Source organism: Typopeltis vanoorti, chromosome 21, assembly GCF_054136105.1.
Source record: "Typopeltis vanoorti isolate ZY-2024b chromosome 21, IOZ_Tvanoo_1.0, whole genome shotgun sequence".
NCBI lineage: Eukaryota > Metazoa > Arthropoda > Arachnida > Uropygi > Thelyphonidae > Typopeltis > Typopeltis vanoorti.
The window spans coordinates 25,066,317-25,085,366 of record NC_143569.1 but is presented as its reverse complement, the minus strand read 5'-3'; the positions used below and the strand labels follow the sequence as shown (position 1 = coordinate 25,085,366).

At 36.9% G+C, this 19,050-nt stretch overlaps 1 protein-coding gene across 1 annotated transcript in view; it reads left to right on the top strand.

The window, feature by feature from the left end:
• The window catches only part of T3dh (Type III alcohol dehydrogenase), a 238,174-nt gene that overhangs the window by 202,870 nt on the left and 16,254 nt on the right, over positions 1-19,050 (top strand). The window contains exons 11-12 of the mRNA XM_090411620.1: positions 3,657-3,735; positions 5,373-5,469. Of these exons, the coding sequence (XP_090267746.1) occupies positions 3,657-3,735; positions 5,373-5,469 (176 nt within the window). The remainder of the gene's footprint in view (positions 1-3,656; positions 3,736-5,372; positions 5,470-19,050) is intronic.

The following is a 19,050-nucleotide window of genomic DNA, read 5'->3' as shown; positions in this document are numbered from 1 at the left end:
CTTTGTAAAGCCGTTCCATGAGGAACCGACTTTTGTGAATGACTTTTGTATTGTTTCACTGAACTCTATGTCTGGTGCTGATGGCATGCTCTGCAAGTCCCAACTGTTCAGGTTCAAGGTACTGAATATGTGACTTGTGTTCTTCTAACTGGATAAGTGCAGATATTCCTGTTTGTCCAAAATATGATAACCCACCAGAGCAGGGAATCTGGTAGACACCTGGATAGCTGAGATGCGGGAGCTTGTTCTTTGAAGACGAGAGGAATGTGGAGATTTTTCTGATGGGTTGAAAGGCAACACAAATATTTAGTGCATTCGCTAACGCCATGCACATCGGGGAAAGTTATATGTGTTATTTCTTCTGTTATTGAAGAGGATGTTGAAACATGACTAATCAATGCTCTTTTTATGAAGGAATTCTTATATCCATTGGATAAGGGGGGAATTGATATATTGCAACTCTTTCTGTAATAGTTCTTCTGAAGAACAAAAGGAGGGTGGGGGGTGTCCCTGAACCAGTATTTTTATAGTATCTTGCTTTTGACTTGGATGGTGATGTGACTCAGCATGGATGTAATGTCCTGTATGCATCTCCTTCCTATAGACTGTGAATTGTAGGTTACCATCTGGTTGGCAAAGAATTAAGAGATTAAAAAAGGCTAACTGTTTATTTACTTCTACTTCTAGGGTGAACTGGATCCTTGGATGAAGTGCATTTATTTTTGAAAGAAACTTTTGTAATTCTTCAGAAGTGCTCTTCCATATGGCAAAAATGTCTTCCACATATCTGAACCAATGGTCAGGTCTAGGTGAAATGTTGTCAAAAATGCATTGTTCAAAGTGTTCCATGAAGAAGTTGGCAATAACAGGAGCTATAGGGTTACCAATTGCTGTTCCTTCGATTTGTGTTGGTATAACTGGTTTTTGAAGGAAAAATAACCAGACTTTATTAACAAATTCAAATAATTTGACTATGTCTGGAGGAAATTCTTGGTGTAGTAATTCAATGCTGTCTGCTAATAGAACATTCGTAAATAGAGAAACAACATCTAGACTAATCATAATATCCGAATCGTCTATATGAAGGTTCAAAATTTTATTTCTGAAATCCAAAGAATTTTTTATATACGTAGCAGTACTTCTAGTTGAAGAAGTGAGTAAATTTGACGGAGATTTTGAAATTTTGTAAGTGGGACATCCTATACAGTCTACAATAGGTCTTAGTGGAATTCCGACTTATGTACTTTTGGAAGACCATATAACCTAGGTGGGTGCCTGAAGGAGGTTTTTAGTGTTTTCTTTTTATCTTCATCCCATTTCGATACATTATCTATAAGAGCATTAAGTCTTTTTATTTGACTACCGGTAGGATCCGAATGTGAGGAGCCTGTAAGTTGAATAGTCGCAGAGTAACAGTTACATATTTCTCTCGTATTCTCTTCTGTCTTGAATAACTACAGCCTTCCCTTTGTCGGCTTTCATAATAATTAGGTTCTCATCATATTTCAGCGATTTCAGTGCTTTTAGTTCAGAGTAAGACAGATTCGGCCGAGGAAGTTTGGCATTAAAAAGAATTTTTGTACATCCAAATCTTGTCCTGTTAGCTGTTTTTTTGGGGTAAGGTTCGAATACCTCTGTCTATGCTATGAAAGAAATCTATTATGGGTACCTTATTCGGAGCAATTAAAGTTAATTATTATCATTTTAGTTATCTTACTTTAGCTACTTAGGTGGCACTATGTGAATAAGTCAGTTATTGTTTTAATTAGCCTTTGTACTTGTACTGATAATGCCTGTGATACTCAGGCGAAAATTCTATAATAAAGAATATTTTACGAGTTAATTCCATTATTATAATTGTAAGTAAAAAGGTCATCAGCATGCCCATGAGCAAAATATAAGGCATAGACAAGAAGGTGATCTGTATGGTAAGGAAAGCCAAAGCTAATAATGAGAAAAAGCTAGCTGATGAAACCAAAAGAAATCCTAAATAATTCTTTTGCTATGTGGAAAGTAAAAGAGGAATAAGTATGGAAGGATGATGCTAAAAAGTGCTGATGGTGGGGACGTAACAGAAGCAAAATAGTTGAAGTATTACTGAGTGGTCATTTTGTAAGGATTTACCATCTAGGTGGTTATGTTGCAATGCTGGATGCGACATTAATTGTTGGGAGAATATAGGTTGAAGAAATGGAGATACTTAGAATATTGCAGAACCTCAATGCAAACACAGCCATGGGATTAGATGGCATATCATCTCATGTATTATGAGAATGGGCAAGGGAATTATCAGCTCCTTTAACCAAACTGTTTAATTTAAACCTCAGTGGGGTAAAAAGAGGACAAAATAGTCTCACTGTAAATGGGGTTCCAAGACAGAAGTAGTAAACTGCAGACCAATCTTCATCTTAGGAATGGTAGTTAAGGTACTGAAGAAATCGGTAAAAGACAGAATTCAGAACTAGGTGGATAGGAATATAATATAGGGGCAATATGGTATTGTGAAGAGTATTGCTTGCATTAGTGATTGTTTTCTTTTTTTATGATCAAGCGGCAATGGAAATGAATAAAATCTAGCAATATCACTCAGTAATATTGCTCGATTTTGCAAAAGCATTTGACAAGATTCCACATAGAACGCTATTGCATAAATTGGAGCAAATGGGGATGGATGTGAATCTGGTGATTTGGATTAAAGAGTGGCTGATGGAGTGTCAATGAGAACAGTACTTTCTTTAATATGCCTACTCACTTATATTTTGCAGTAGATCTTACAATCTGCTGTATTGCCAATTTTCCACTATTTAGGTGTGATGTTGACAAAACCATATATGGAAGCAATCATTATTTTATTTTCCATTATATATATCCTCTCTCAAGACCATGTTCTCCTTCATGGATGCCCAGCTGGAAAATTGACCTGGTGACTGGAATACCTTTTCACACCTTACAAAATTTAATCCTGAGACAGTCATCCAAATAAGCAACCAGAAAAGTTCAAGACAGAGCATGGATGTATTTTGGAGATACTTGTCATGATGAGGGGAATTTTTTATATGGATTTTTCCTATTGAAGGTGAATTAACCAATCTCATATAGAGGTAGCAGGGTTTTCCCCCCTTCCAGAAACACAGTTTTTTTTTATTCTACATATAGACAAAGCTAGAGAACAACCACAATTAACAAACAAAAATACAATTAATAGATGGTATACGGCATAGTGAATTGGCCAAGTGGTAGATGGAGTAGTGTGTAGGTGACATAGGGTGCCTTCCCATATCGAGTCCTTAGAGGTGTTATGTAAATACAATAATAAAAACATCTCATACATTGGGAAAGGTAAACCACATATTAAGAAAGCAAGAGGTTGGCTGCAATTCAGAAGCCTCTATTTGAATAATATAGTGTTTTAACTGTTGAGAATATAATTTCCTCTCTGAAATTTGAACAGTATCATAACAGCAGCAAACCACAGATTATTAAAAATATCAGTTAAGTAGCCTGCATCTAAATTGCAGCCAACTTTCTTCCTCAAGTATATTTGGTTTTCTTTTTATATATAAAATTTTTTATAATATTGCACATATAATAAGACAACATTGTTTGCATGCACACAATGGTGTCTTATTGACAGTTATAATGATGTTTCATTTCAGCCATGGAATGTCATATCCTATTTCTGGACAAGTTAAGAATTACAGAGCTAAAGATTATGAGACTGATCATCCTATTATTGTGAGTATGATAAAGTAACACGTCATGTCTGTTTTGTGTAATTCCTATCTCCATATAAAAATGCTGTAGTTTTGTACTATATCTAATAATTATTTCTATTCTTTGTCAGAAACAGTTTTTAGGCATCTTTAGAACCAGTTTTCAGCTATTCTTTGTCATAAAAGCAGCATATGAAGTTGAATACCTATAGGTTGAATACTTTATTATGCCATATCTCCATTGTGTTTAGTGTGTGTTCTACTATTAAATGAAGAAAAAAGAGAAGGAATTAACATAGTGATTTCAAAGTTTAACTGCAACTGATGATTGAAGTGAACATAGTAAGCATTCTCCAACTATTCTAAAACTTCAAAGTATCTGATCCTACACAGAAAGGAGATCAGAAGAATCCTGACCAGTCTGGAATGGGGGATCAAATTTATATGGCATTTCCAAAATTTTTTGAAGATTTGTGCTTTTGAGTTTACTTTTTGCTTGTGTTACATTTTCTTCTAGTGATGTTTATCCTGTAACTTGGAAAATTAGTACATATTCAAAAACTCTTCTGATGAAGAGAAACAAATTTTGCCATCCCATTACTCACTTTAATCCTTTTTAAAATAATAGAGAAATCCATTAACAACCAGTGCATTACCTGAACCCTCTCAACTAGTAAATGATTACTAGTATGAATTTTGCTACTCTCACTTCATAAGAGGACTTATGTGTTACTTCACAGCTAAACTTTAGACTACTTGATTTAGTTTAGAATTAGTTTAGATTTAGTAATTAAGTTGATTCTTAACACAGACTTCTGTTCCTTTTTACTACATGCGTTTTTCTTAGATATTTCTATCAGATAAGCTATTACTAATTCCTCCACTTTCCTCTAAATCTGTTAAGATACATTCAGCAATCACTCTTTCATAATTCAGCTGCAAACTTACAAAACAAATTATTTTTTCTATCTATTGTAGTTATTTAGAATAATTTATTTTTTGGAAATAATTTATTTCCTAAAAAGTGCAATCTGCAGGTTTTTCAAATCGATTGATGGCATTCTTCTTTTTTTCCCGACCTTTTACCATCCATCTATATATATCTGTCTATATACATATATACATATCTGTATTAGTATTTTAAATCAAGCAGACTCTTCTATTTGGTACTACCTTAAAAAATATTGAAAAAATGGTTTCATAGTAATAGTATTCCATAATTGATAAGATCTGGGTTTTTTAGAGGGTAAACAGTTGTTCATGCAAGAAGTAATACTTGGAACAGTAGTGCAAATTTAGCTGTTTTTTTTTTTTTGGTTCTTAGGCAACTGTAGATGTGATTTAGGATTTATTAATGAAATATTCATATTAGCGAGTGCCTTCCATTCCCCATCTAGTTCTGAAAATCTGTTTATTACTTTATAAATTTTTTACTTCACTTCATTAGCTAAGACTCCATTTGCTGAATGGAGTTTTAGCTAATCCAGTACATTCAGAAATGTAATCCTCCCCTTTCCCTTTTCTCCACATTCAGTGCAGGTCTACTACATATGATATAGATAATATGCTTTCTTTGAGAAAACATTATAAATGAAAGTTATGAGTTAAATTTATTGATATGCATTGTAAATATATTGTGTTTGAACTTTATCTTTGCAGCCACATGGTCTTTCTGTAGTGGTTACAGCACCTGCTGTTTTTAAATTTACTGGTCCCAGCTCTCCAGAACGCCATTTAGAATGTGCAGCCATATTAGGTAACTCCCTTTAGTATCAAGAAATTAATCCAATAAACTCATGCTTATCTAGTTGCTTATATCAGTTGCTTTAATATCATTTTTGTCCTAGGTGTTTATCAGAACTTTCCAGACTTCCTCTCCTCGCATATACACTGCTTGGAAAGAAGTCAACGGACTCTCCCCCCCCCCATGCTTATATACCTGCTTAATCATGACAGCTATTGTTTCATTGCACAAAATCAAAGAAATTAATAAATATTTATATATTAATATTGCTTACATTTCTAAACAAATGAATTTCTGAAAGTAAGTAATACAATTATAAAATAATTGAAAAAAAAAAAGTCATGCAAATACTTAATACTCTACAACTATTGCACTTATTCCTTAAATTTCTAATTTTTATTAATGGTGAAGCTGAAAATAGAAACACAGTTATCTGTGATGAAATCATTATTATTATCAGTATTTCTCAGGCATTTTCATGGAGTCAAATATTCATCACAGTAGACCCACTATAATCATTTATTACACAATGCATGTCATTACCCCTCCTTGAACTTATTCACTGAAGATGCACTCACAACCATCTTAAGCAACCCATTCCACCCATTTGCCAATCTCCAAGCAAAAAATCTAGTCCTAACACCCTTTTTAACTACACTCTTGCACAGTTTCTATGAATGACCCTTTTTTTCTCTCCCTTCCTTTAAGATGAATATCAACTGCTTTTATAGGTGAAGGGTTTTGCTTCCTTAATGCTTAACTGTTAGAAGAAAGATCATGGTGAACGGACATGCTATCGGAGAGCTCCTGAGAGATTTGTGTTTTTTGTTGATTTATTGGTGTTTTGGATTCAATTTAATGGACTTAAGTGTTTAATTTTGGTATATTATTGGAGCTTTATTAGCGTGGTTAGTGTACTAAAGTGTTTTATAACATAATCTATGTTGGGAAGTCGCCGCTAGATGAATTCGTAATGTGTAGTGTTTGTGCAAGCTCTAGATAAGATAAGTATCATTTTCAGTTATCGATACAAATTACTTAATATTGTGTAGTTTTGTTTTGTTTGCCTTGCGTATTTTAGTGCGTCTATTTTTGGTGTGTTATAATGTATAATTTGACAAAACACGTTACAGACAAATATGGCACCTGTGCGAAGGAAAATGGCGGCCAGTAATGAAGGTTCACCATTGTTATCAAAGAACGGTAGCATAAAAGAAATGAGTCAGTGTACTAGCTGTGAAATGTACGCTTTGCGGAGTGCGGTCGGAGTGTGGTTAGATGATAATAAAGGATTGAATGTGTGTAGAAAATGTAGGGAGAATGCGGAATTGAAGTGTATTTCGGATCGTGAGTGTGATATTTTTGTCAACCTTCAGAATGAAGGAAATAGTTATGACAAGAAACGGCAAGGTTGTACATGAAAATTGTGAGAGTGTGAATGTAGAAAGTGTGAATGATAGTATAAATGGTTTCTCAGAGAACAAAAAAGATGAGATAGATGCATTGAGTGAGATCGCGTTGTTGAATAGTGCGATAGAAAGAGCAAAAGAGCAGCTAGAGTGCATGAACAAAAGTAGACTGAATGAACCAACCAATAATAAAAGGTATGACAGGAAAAATAGACGTATGAATGTGAACATGAACAAAATGAAGGATAGAGTGCTGTATGGAGACTCGTTAGTACGAGGTGTGTTAGTAGAGGATTTGACAAAATCGTACCAACCTGGTGCGACCATAAAGGACGTAACTGCGTCTAATTAGAGAGCAAAAGGAAAGGATGAAAGAAATGATTGTTGTGGCAGGTACGAGTGATTTGAAAGGAGATAAAATGGAAATGATAGAAGACCTGAATGAATTGTTTGAGGTAGCAAAAGAAAAGAGTGAGAGAGTTAGAATGATTAGTCTTTTGCCACGGCGGTATGACAGTGAAATGTTTAAAAGGAGGGCTATAATTGCAAATGACTTTATGCGTGGGTTATGTATGACGAGTGGTGTGGAATTTGTGGATGTGTGGAGTGAGTTTGATGGGCGAAAGGATCTATATAAGATGGATGGCTTGCATTCGAATGGTTACGGTGTAAGAAGACTTGAGAAAGTGTTGCTGAATGTAGTGGATGTGCAAATTCAGGGAAACTAGATTTGTTAGGGGGGCGGAGTAGAGATACAGGCCTTATGGAGGCAGTTGAATGTAAGAAGAATGAATATAATATGCCAGACCAAAAAAGGACAACAAATCTGAGTGGGATAGTTAATATAAGGCATCAAGGTAGGGTTGGGGCTAATGGGGGTCTTAAATTCATGTACACTAATACTAGGAGTATTAGGAACAAGAAGGAAGAGTTTTTGGCCATGGTTGGCACTTCCAGACCACAGGTTATAGGTATTAGTGAAACATGGCTGACTGTAGACGATATAACTAGTGGGATTGAATGTGATGGGTATAGTGTGTACAGGAATGACAGAGAGAATAAAATGGGGGGAGGAGTATTGTTGATGATAGCTGATGAGCTACAGCCAAGGAGAATAGAAGTTGAATTGCAGGATAGAGAAAAGAGCACATTTGAGGCCATTTGGTGAGAGATTGTGGCTAGCAGAACTAAATATACAATTGGGTGCTGCTATAGGCCAGGTGATGGAAAAGATGGTGGTGACAGTATGCACAAGCAAATAGAAGAAATTGGTGGAAGGAGGGTGATTATTATGGGAGATTTCAACTATGGTCGCATTCATTGGAGTGAGGAGAGGACACACGGGAGGAAGGAACTGGATTTTATGCGGTTATTAAGGGATAACTATCTGCGACAGCATGTAATGGAAAATACTAAGGGTCAGAGAGTGCTTGACCTAGTAATTACATCTGAGGATTTGGCTGTAACAAATATGACCACATTGCCACCAATCGGTGAGAGTGATCATATGGTCTTAACTTGGGAGGTGACTCAAGGTGTAGAATTTTCAATTAAGACAGGGTACATGTGGAATTATCGGGCTGGAAAGTATGACAAGCTTAGGAGTTTGATTGGCTCAGTGCCATGGCATGTACAACTGCAAGGACTAGAAGTTGATAGTGCATGGGATGTAGTTAAGAAGTGCTTGCATGAAGCAATGGCTGACTGTATACCTAGAGTCTGAATAATAAATCAAGTAGGGGTTAAATGGATGAATAACACCATTAAGCTTGAGTTGCAAAAAAAGAAACAACTATGAAGGGAATTTAAGGAGAAGGGTGACCGGCAGGCACATGAACGGTATAAAGCGCAGGCCAGAAGGGTGACGAGTGTGGTAAGAAAAGCAAAAAAGGATTACGAAAGAACATTGGCCATGCAGGCTAAAGAGAATCCTAAACAGTTTTTTAGATATGTAGCAAGTAAAAGGAAAAATGTACATGGCAGATTGATTTTAAAAAATGCCGATGGTAGGGAGGTAACTGAATCAGTTGAGATAGTTGAGTTACTGAGTGAGCACTTTGCAAAAATATATCATCCAGGTGGTGACATTGCAGAAACGAATAAACCAGTAGATTATACAGGAATTGTGGTTAATGAAGTGGAGGTGAGTAGTCTATTGCATAACCTCAATGTCAATACATCTGTGGGATTGGATGGTATACCAGCTCGTGTTGTACAAGAAACAGCTAAAGAATTGTCAGTACCCTTGACCATTTTGTTTAATTTGAGTCTCGGGTCTGGGTTAGTCCCGAGCGGGTGGAAAGATGGGAAAATAGTTCCACTGCATAAAGGTGGTTCCAAGACTGCTGTTGTAAATTACCGACCGATTAGCATATCAGGAATCATTGTCAAGGTCTTAGAGAAAATAGTCAAGAGGAAAATACAAGATTGGATAGAAGAAAATGGGATACTGTATCGGGGACAGCATGGTTTTGTGAAGGGTAGGTCATGCCTCAGTAACTTGCTCACGTATTATAACACAGTGACGGCTGAACTGGATAAGGGTAATGGGTTTACGGTGATTCTACTGGACCTTGCCAAGGCCTTTGACAGGATTCCACATGGAATTCTAATCAGTAAATTGCAGCATATGGGAATGGACATAGGGTTGGTGAGATGGATAGGAGGGTGGTTGACGGAGAGATATCAGAGAGTGGTTTACTCGGGAGTAGAGTCCACAAGACGGCCTGTGACTAGTGGTGTGCCACAAGGATCTGTTCTTGGACCACTGCTGTTTAATTTGTTGATAAATGATATAGGAAATGATCTGAGAGGAACAGTTCATTTGTTTGCGGATGATGCGAAGTTGGGTAGGGCAATAGTGAATGCAGATGACATCAAAATTTTGCAGGATGATTTGGATAGATTAGAGGTCTGGGCTAAGGAGAATGGATGTCAGTTTAATGTGGCAAAATGTAAGGTTATGCATTTTGGGGTGAAAAGATTGGCGGCAGTTTACTGCATTGGTGGAACCCTGCTCCAGGAAATTGTTGAGGCACGAGATTTAGGAGTGTTGGTAGATAAGGAATTGAAATTTAGGGGACACATTGCAAAAGTGACCAAAACAGCTCATCAAATCACTTGGTTGCTGAAGAATACGTTGACAAGCAGAGACAAGCAGGTTATTGTTCCTCTGTATCGAGCCTTGATAAGACCCCATCTAGACTACTGTGCTCAGATTTGGTCACCTAGGTTTCTTCTTGATATGGAGGAGGTGGAGAGGATCCAGAGGCGAGTGACCAAGATGATAGCAGGTCTGTGGAATGAACCGTATGAGAACAGGTTGAGGATTTGTGGGTTGCAAAAATTGGTTGATAGTAGGAGAAGGGGAGATATGATTGAGACATTCAAATTACTGAAGGGTTTCTATAAAATTAATTCAGAAGATATTTTTGAGAACAGGGCTGGTTGTGGGAGGACTAGGGGACATCCATGGAAACTGGGCAAAAGTGTGGTTAGTAAAGGTGTTAGAGCTGGGTTCTTTACTTTTAGAGTAGTGAATGAGTGGAATGCGCTCCCTGAGTCTGTGGTGGATGCTGTGACAGTGAATGAGTTTAAGGCGAGGTATGATAGATACTGTATGAATGTCAAATAGTTGTGATGAATATGATTTGGGGCTTCCCTCGATGAGTCTAATGACTCCCTGGAGTTGCCCGTAATAATAGTAATAAGAAAGATCATGGGTGTGATCCTAGTCACTGTCTAGGATCACAGGCTAGGCCTTTCTTCAGCCAGAGTCTGAATAGTCAGTCTTTGGCAAAGGGAAGTAGGGTTTTCCTCCCCAGAAATATAAAAAAAAAATAAATAAACCATAGAATTCACACTAGTTCAGACAATTATATTTTTTTGGAAATTATATTTCCAAATACCTTGCAGGATTTGGACAATGAGACAACAGCAATTGCCTTCTCTGCTTTTGCACCTGAAGCCTTGAGCTCAGCTATCAGTTGACTAAGGATGAAGACCATCTACACGTTGACATCCAAAATTTAGTTAAGGCTAAAAGAGCTCTACTGACATCTTTGGGAATAAAAAGCATTACAAGATTTATTTATTATTCATTTATGAACATCATAGGAAGATCTTATTCACTGTGCTGTTTGTTATTTTTATTTTATTTTTTTGAGTAAACTCAAACTTGGGATATATACTCATAGATCTTGTGTGTTTCCAAATAGCCAAAAGTGTTGTAATTGTAGTAAGTCTCCAAAGTGGTTTAGGATTGACAAAGCAGTTTTTTCCTTCTAAACATTCTAAACATTAGTTTGCAATAGTCCATTATCTTCAAGAACTACTTGAAGATAATGGACTGCTCATAGAAGCTCCTTCAACTTGTTTATAGTGTTAATTCTTCCAGGAAATATGCTGAGTTAATTATTATCATCATCAGGGATTGATTAATTAAACAGAAATGTGCTCACTCAAGACGCCCCTCCCCTCCTTTTTTTTTAATGATACATCCTGGTAAGTTAACAGGAGTTCCATAAAGTGATTAGTGGTACATACTTTATCATGGTTTATGAAGATTTTCATTGTGCGAGGACTATTCAAAGAAGAAAAAGTTAATAAATAATAAGAATAGGAAGAACAGTAAAAACAACATTCATTTTATGGAAAATGCAATTTATTAACTCCTCATTAATTTTGTTACTAGAATGAATGGCCCTTTATATAATGAATATTCTTTCTTCTGTGTTTTCTTAAAGTTAAAAAGATTTTGTTTCAGAAGTTTTTCTTTATTATTATTATTAAATGAATAATATTCTCACCACCATAAGCAAGCATATTTATCAACCTCTGATTATTATCATCAGACCTCCATGAGACTCAACGACTCATTTTGGGAGGTGCTACTGTCGCACACAGTTTATCGTATCAAGCATTAAATGTATTTACTGCCTCTGCACTCACCAGACTCATGGTTTTTCTGTATTCCAGAAAAACCTACTTCTCACCTCCCTTCCTTATGCTCATGCCTTTCTTATACAGCTTCCAGGGTGGCCTTTGTCCCCCTATCTCCCCCCATTCTATGAAAAACCTTATCTGCATTGATCTGGTAATAACCCCTTACCAGCTTATATGTCTCAATCTCCCCCCCTTTCCTCCTCCTCCTCACTAGACTCTACAAATTACATTCCTTCAGTCTGTTCTCATACTCAACATTCCAGAGACCAGCGTCTACCTTTGTTAATCATCTCTAGACCCTTTCCAATATCTCTTCATCCTTTTGAAAACCAGGTGACTAAATCTCTACAGTAGTCCACATATGACCTGATCAAAGCTTTATATGGTGGAATGAGAGCATCCTTAATTCTATACATCTGTCCTCTACACCATTGCTGTAATTCATTGTGTTTCCTCAAAATTTTAGAAATGTGTCCCTGAAACTTTGTCCACCATCACCCTCAGATCTCTCTTCTTGTCTGCCTCCTCTAAGATCTCCCCCACCAGTTGTATACCCCACATTTCATCTGTGCTTCCTGAATTTTAAAAAGTTTGCAATTATTATTATTTATTATTATGTGACACCTCCAGGGAGTCCAGAGACTCATCGAGGGAAGGCACCTACTCTACAACTCTCTGTCTCCAACAACTACAACTACTATACCAATGCCATCTACCACCCACCACCACCACCACTAGCATTTCCACAGACAATCACAAACATCCATGCCAATGGCAGGATTCAAACCTGCAGCCTTTTGACTGGAGAGCAGATATGCTAACCACTTGGCCAACCAGGCCAGCTTTAAAATTAAAAATTTTTTTTTTTCAATGTCAAATAATACTTTATTATCTCTCCAATAAATTACATACATATACATACAATTTAATTATACATAGAATCTATATAATACATATATCATGTTGGAGGCTTAATGGATTTTTTACAACACTCAAAAAGAATTAAAATAGAATTTAATACTTCCTATATTTCGTCCTAGTCACTAGGACATCTACGGGGATTACAAAAATAATTAATGTAACATATACACAAATAACAAACAATACTAAGCCCAACCACGTGGGTGACACTAAAGTCCTATCTAGGTAGAGTGCCCTCTAAGGGCAGTAGTAGGTGGCCTGGAATGTAAGGTGGGGACTCTGGTGATGAGTGTTTCCCAAATCTTCGGAAGCTTAATGCAACCGTATTTATTGAGATTTGGTTGGTTTTTGAGAGCTGCTGCTGCTTCTAAGAAAAGTCTCTCTTTCTTGAATTTGCTGTGGTGGAGCATGGTGGTTTTCTTCCATGATATCCTGTGGGTGGTGTCCAAAACATGGTCAGCCAAGCCTGAATGACCATAGTTGTGTTTGAAGATGTAAGACTTGTGTTCCTCTAGACAGATGGATGCTGATCTGCCTGTCTGTCCAAAGTACGCCAACTTACAGGAACAGGGTACTTTGTAAACTCCAGGCAGAGAGAGAGGAGGGAGCTGATCTTTCGTAGAAAGGATAAGGATAGCAAGTTTGCAGTGGGGCTTATATGCTGTGTGTAGGTTGTACTTTTTAAGTATCTTGGCTATTTTTTCGGATGTGCCACGGATGTAGGGTATGGTGATGGCATTTTTAAACTCTTGTTGACGAGAAGGCCGGGGAATGGGGGAGGAGTTGATTATTTTTTTGATACTGTGATCGCTGTAGCCATTGGGGAGGAAAGTGCTGTGTATGTGGTTAAGCTCAGTAGTGAGGGCAATTCCACTGGAACAAAGATTGTGGGCTCTCTTGGTAAGAGTTTTAATAATGCCATATTGTTGAGAGGGGTGGTGGTGGGAGAGTTTGTGAATGTATCTGCCTGTGTGTGTGTGGGTTTTCTGTATACAGTGAAGGTAAGTGTATCATTAGGCAGGCGTGTGACTAAGGTGTCTAGGAAGGGTTACACGCCTGCCTTAGTCACACGCCTGCTTTGTTCCAGTGGAACTGCCCTCACTACTGAGCTTAACCACATACACAGCACTTTCCTCCCCAATGGCTACAGCGATCACAGTATCAAAAAAATAATCAACTCCTCCCCCATTCCCCAGCCTTCTCGTCAACACGATTTTAAAAATGCCATCACCATACCCTACAATCGTGGCACATCCGAAAAAATAGCCAAGATACTTAAAAAGTACAACCTACACACAGCATATAAGCCCCACCGCAAGCTTGCTACCCTTATTCGTTCTACGAAAGATCAGCTCCCTCCTCTCTCTCTGCCTGGAGTTTACAAAGTACCCTGTTCCTGTAAGCTGGCATACTTTGGACAGACAGGCAGATCAGCATCCATCCATCTAGAGGAACACAAGTCTTACATCTTCAAACACAATTATGGCCATTCAGGCTTGGCTGACCATGTTTTGGACACCACCCACAGGGTATCATGGAAGAAAACCACCATGCTCCAACACAGCAAATTCAAGAAAGAGAGACTTTTCTTAGAAGCAGCAGCAGCTCTCAAAAACCAACCAAATCTTAACAAATATGGTTGCATTAAGCTTCCAAAGATTTGGGAAACACTCATCACCAGAGTTCCCACCTTACATTCCAGGCCACCTTCTACCGCCCTTAGAGGGCGCTCCACCTAGATAGGACTTTAGTGTCACCCACGTGGTTGGGCTTAGTATTGTAAGTTTTTGTGTGCATGTTACATTAATTGTTTTTGTAATCCTCGTAGATGTCCTAGTGACTAGGACGAAATATAGGAAGTATTAAATTCTATTTTAATTCTTTTTGAGTGTTGTAAAAAAATCCATTAAACCCCCAACATAATGTCCTCACAGCACTTAAGCCTCTACACACGTATTATAATACATATAATACACATATTTACATAATACATACAATTTAAGAGATAATACTACAGTTTTTCACATGTGGTTTAATTCAGATTCCAATTTATCTCATACTTTGTACAGTGTGCAAGTCATATAGTACAACAATTCATGTGTTATTTGTGGTAATAACGATTTTAATAATAGTTTACAATCAATTATAGTTCAGTTACACAGGATAGATTACACGATTATCTATCTATATATATATATATATTTTTTTTTTTCCATACAGAATGCTAGGAAAATATCTTATTTAAACTGCATAAGTAATGATATTAACAATGTGTTTTACATCTTTTTCACATACATATTTACAATGATTCACTTTTTATTAAATCGATTATAATATTTACTTGTTTCTTTGGATGGCATTTATGATTTCTTCCTCATAGCTTTGCAGAGCTTATCTGATGAAGATAATAGATGGTGGTGGTTTCATAGTTTTGTTTCTATACTACCCGTCTCAAGCCAGGTGTTGATTTTACTGTTTGTGGGTAGTTGCTAAGAAGACTACTACAGCTTCTGCATGGTTTAACTTTTTTGCAAGTGGGATTGGATTTGGGTATGGTGTATTTGCATCCTTGTAATGGTGTTTTTTGAGAGGGGTTTGTTATATGTTTTGTGGAGAGAGAGAGAGAGAGGAATTTCTCTAAATTTCGTTCTCACTATAATATTTATATAGCGCCTGTTTCATCTCCTTGTAGGTCCCTAGGTTTCTGTCGTCGAATGGCAGAAACCTAGGGACCTACAAGGGAGTTTGTTTATCTATCTAGGGAGTTTGTTTATCATGTCAGGTACGTAGAAGTTTCGGGTGGCTTTTTGCATTGTGATTATTGTACTTATATGTTATGTAGTTTGTTGACTGTGGTCTTGTTATCTGGTATGTTATTTTGGTTACTCTGTAGGTTGGACTGAAGTAGTGGCATAAGTGTTTCACCTTAAATATTTTGTGTTCTCTCCATGCTGCCCACATAAGTGTGGGTTGTTCCCAGAATATCAGTTTTACCATTTTATTTTGCAACCATTGTAACCTGTTAAGTTTGTAGTCTGCGCAGAATGCATATGATGTGATTGCATATCTTAAAATGTTTTCACATAATGCTCTGTAGATTAGTATTTTTGTGTGTCTGGGCAACATCTTTCAATCGATATAGCTTGCTTACTGTTATCCAGAGTTTGTTGTGTAGGTAGTGTATATAGCTATTCCAACTTGATCAGCATTCGAAGTGAAGTCCGAGAAAACGTGTTGTTTTCACCTCTGTGATGGTTGTGGTTTTAGAATCAGTGCTTTGTGTATAGAAGAATGGATGTCGAATAGTGAGATATTTAGTTTCTATGGGTTTGGGTTTTTTTTTTTTAATATCATTAGCTTTGTTTTTCCAGGGTTTATATATATGCCATTTTCGGTTAGCCAGTTAGTGATTTTGTAAGCGATATTTGCATTGTTGTAAATGGATACTATGGCCTTGTCGTCTGCGTACTGGAAGATTTTACTTTTTAGGGAAAGATGGCTTATGTCGTGTGTGTGTGTGTGTATGTGTATATGTTAAATAGAATGGGAGATAGGGCAGCTCCTTGTGGTACCCCACAGGTTACCAGTACCTCTTTGTTGTACACTGATCCTATACATGTGATGTGCTTCCTGCTTTTCACGTATGCTTTAAACCACTGGAGTGGATGACCTCTGATTCCGATATGTATTAGTTTCGTTAACAAGGTTTTATGTCTTAGTGTGTCAAATGCTTTTGTTAGGTCAATGAAAACGACTGATGCTATTCTATTTTTATCCAATGCTGCGTTTATTATGTCTATGAAATCTTCTAGGGGTGTTGCTATTCCTTTATTTTTTTGAAAACCATATTGTGTTTTGGGTATGATTTGAAATATTTCAATGTATGTGGAGAGTTTGCAATGCACGATGTGCTCCATGATTTGGTTGATTAGAGACAATGTGGTGATGGGTCTGTAATTACTTATGTTTCTTTTTCTATGTTTATGCATGGGTGTGATGAATGCAGTCTTTAGTGTTTCAGGTATGTGTCCCATTTCGAAGATTTTATTTAACAGTTTTAGTATAACTGGACATAGGTTGGTTGAGTGTTTCTTGATGTCTTTTGGTCTGATTCCGTCTATCCCTGGTCCTTTGTTAGGGTTAATTTGTTGAATTGCAAGTGATAGTTCTTCTTTTGCTACTGTAGGGAACCATGTCAACTGGGTTGCTTGTGGAGAATGTTTCTTTGTATGAGGAAAGGTTGTTTCTTGTAGTTTTTGGACAGAGTTCACAAAGTGATGATTAAAGTTGTTTGCCAACCAAGGGATTTGGGGTTGCAGGCAAAGCTGTGTTTTATTGTTTCTGATGCAGTGGTTCTGTGTGTATTGTCAAGCATTTCATTAATCAGGTGCCAGGTTTCCTTCATGTCATTCTGAGCTGTTGTTAATTTGTTTCTGTAGTAGTTTCTTTTTGCTGTTCTAATCTGTATTGTTAAGAGATTCCATTTTCTTTTGTATTCAGCTTGTAAAACGATATTGTTTGGTGACTTCTTAAGTTGTTTCCATAGGGTATTTTTGTTTATCTATTAATATGTTGTCTGTTATCCATGGATTCTATTTAGTTTGGGAGCATATTTTTATTTTTGTTAATGCTTTGTTATATATTTTATTAAATGCAAGTTTAAGATTATTATATACAGCATCAGCAGAGTCTAAAGATGCTATCTGCATCCAGTCTGTTTTTTTTTTTTTTTGTCGTTTACTGTTGTTTCGTTTTAGGATGCTATTATACTGTTTTGTAGTGTCAGTGAGTTTTATGGGTTCTGGTTCTGTGTGTAACTGTAATGCTGTGAAATAATGGTCTGCCACTTTGCACGTTATGACGGCTGCTATGTGGCTGTTTGGAGGGGCCCGTATATTTATATGGTCAATACAGGATGAGGTGGTTATATTTCAGACTATCACTTCTCGTGTATATGACTATATGGTTGGGGTTATGTTATATGCTGATAAGAGGTCTAGGTATTGTTCTGTGTTGTTATTTTTGTTCCTAATGTTTATATTCATGTCACCTATTATTATCAAGTATTCTGAGGCACCTTCTTCCGTGGTTGAAAGCTATCTGTTTAATTCATCTAGAAATTTTGTAATGCTTAAGTGGGTGATCTATATATTGCATTTAATATCAAGGAGTTTTCTTGTTTGATGTTTTTAATTTCGATGCATATATTTTCTGCAAATTCTAATTTATAGTTTTTTCTGTTACTTTTAGTTTATATTTGGTAAATATTATTATACCACCGCCTCGTTTAGTTTGTCTGCAGTGTTTGTGTTGTTGGAAGTTTGGCATTTGGTAGATAGTTGCCTCTTCGTTTGTTGTAGATACTTCAGTCAGTATTAAAATATCTATGTTGTCTATATATCTTCCTTCAGATAAGCTTGCAGGGTCAACCAGTATTTTTGAATGCTCCTGATGTTGATGTGGAGAATAGATAGTCCTTTTTTGGGGATAGTCACGTGTTTCCATTCTGTTATCGATTTCAGAATGTGGCAGTTGTCATGTTTTTCAGTGATTACATCTGCTTGGTGGTCTGCTTTCATGTGGGTTGGTATGTTGTTCCCTTCTTTATCTTTATGACTCATCAGTGTTGTTTTTGATGTGGCAGCCTATTTAGGTCTTCTACGGATTTTATTTGAATTGGCTTTGCATCTTTTGTCTTTTTAAGGAATATTTTGCTGTCTCTTATCCGTATAAACTGGTAATTTTTTTCCTGTTTTTCCTTGTTTGGTAGAATAGTTTCTGATAATATGGCATTAAGTATTATTATTATTATTATTTTTTTATTATTATTCAGGCCTCCATGGAGTCAAAAGACTCATCATGGGAGGTTCCCCCCCCCTAAGAAACACAGAGTCTATCATACCACTCCTTTAACTCATTGACTGTTCTTGCTCTCACCACTCCATCAGGCAATGCATTCCATGGTTCAACCACCCTCCATGCAAAGAAACCACTCCTCACCCAGTTTCCTTTCGTAACTTCTAGGGATGGCCTCTTGTCATCACTCCTTCCCACTGTTCAACCAAGCGAAAGAACTCCCCAGTGTCAACCCTGTAACCACCTCTCAACAGTTTAAAAGTCTCACCTCTTCTTCTTCTATCCACCAAACTCTGCAGTCCACATTCCCTCAGCCGATCCTCATAACTATCATTGTACAGTCCTGAAACCATCTTTGTTATCTGCCTTTGTACCCTTTCCACAGTTAATTTATCCCCTTCAAATCCTGGGGACCAAATCTGAGAACAATAGTCCAAGTGTCATCTGATCAGGGTTTTATACA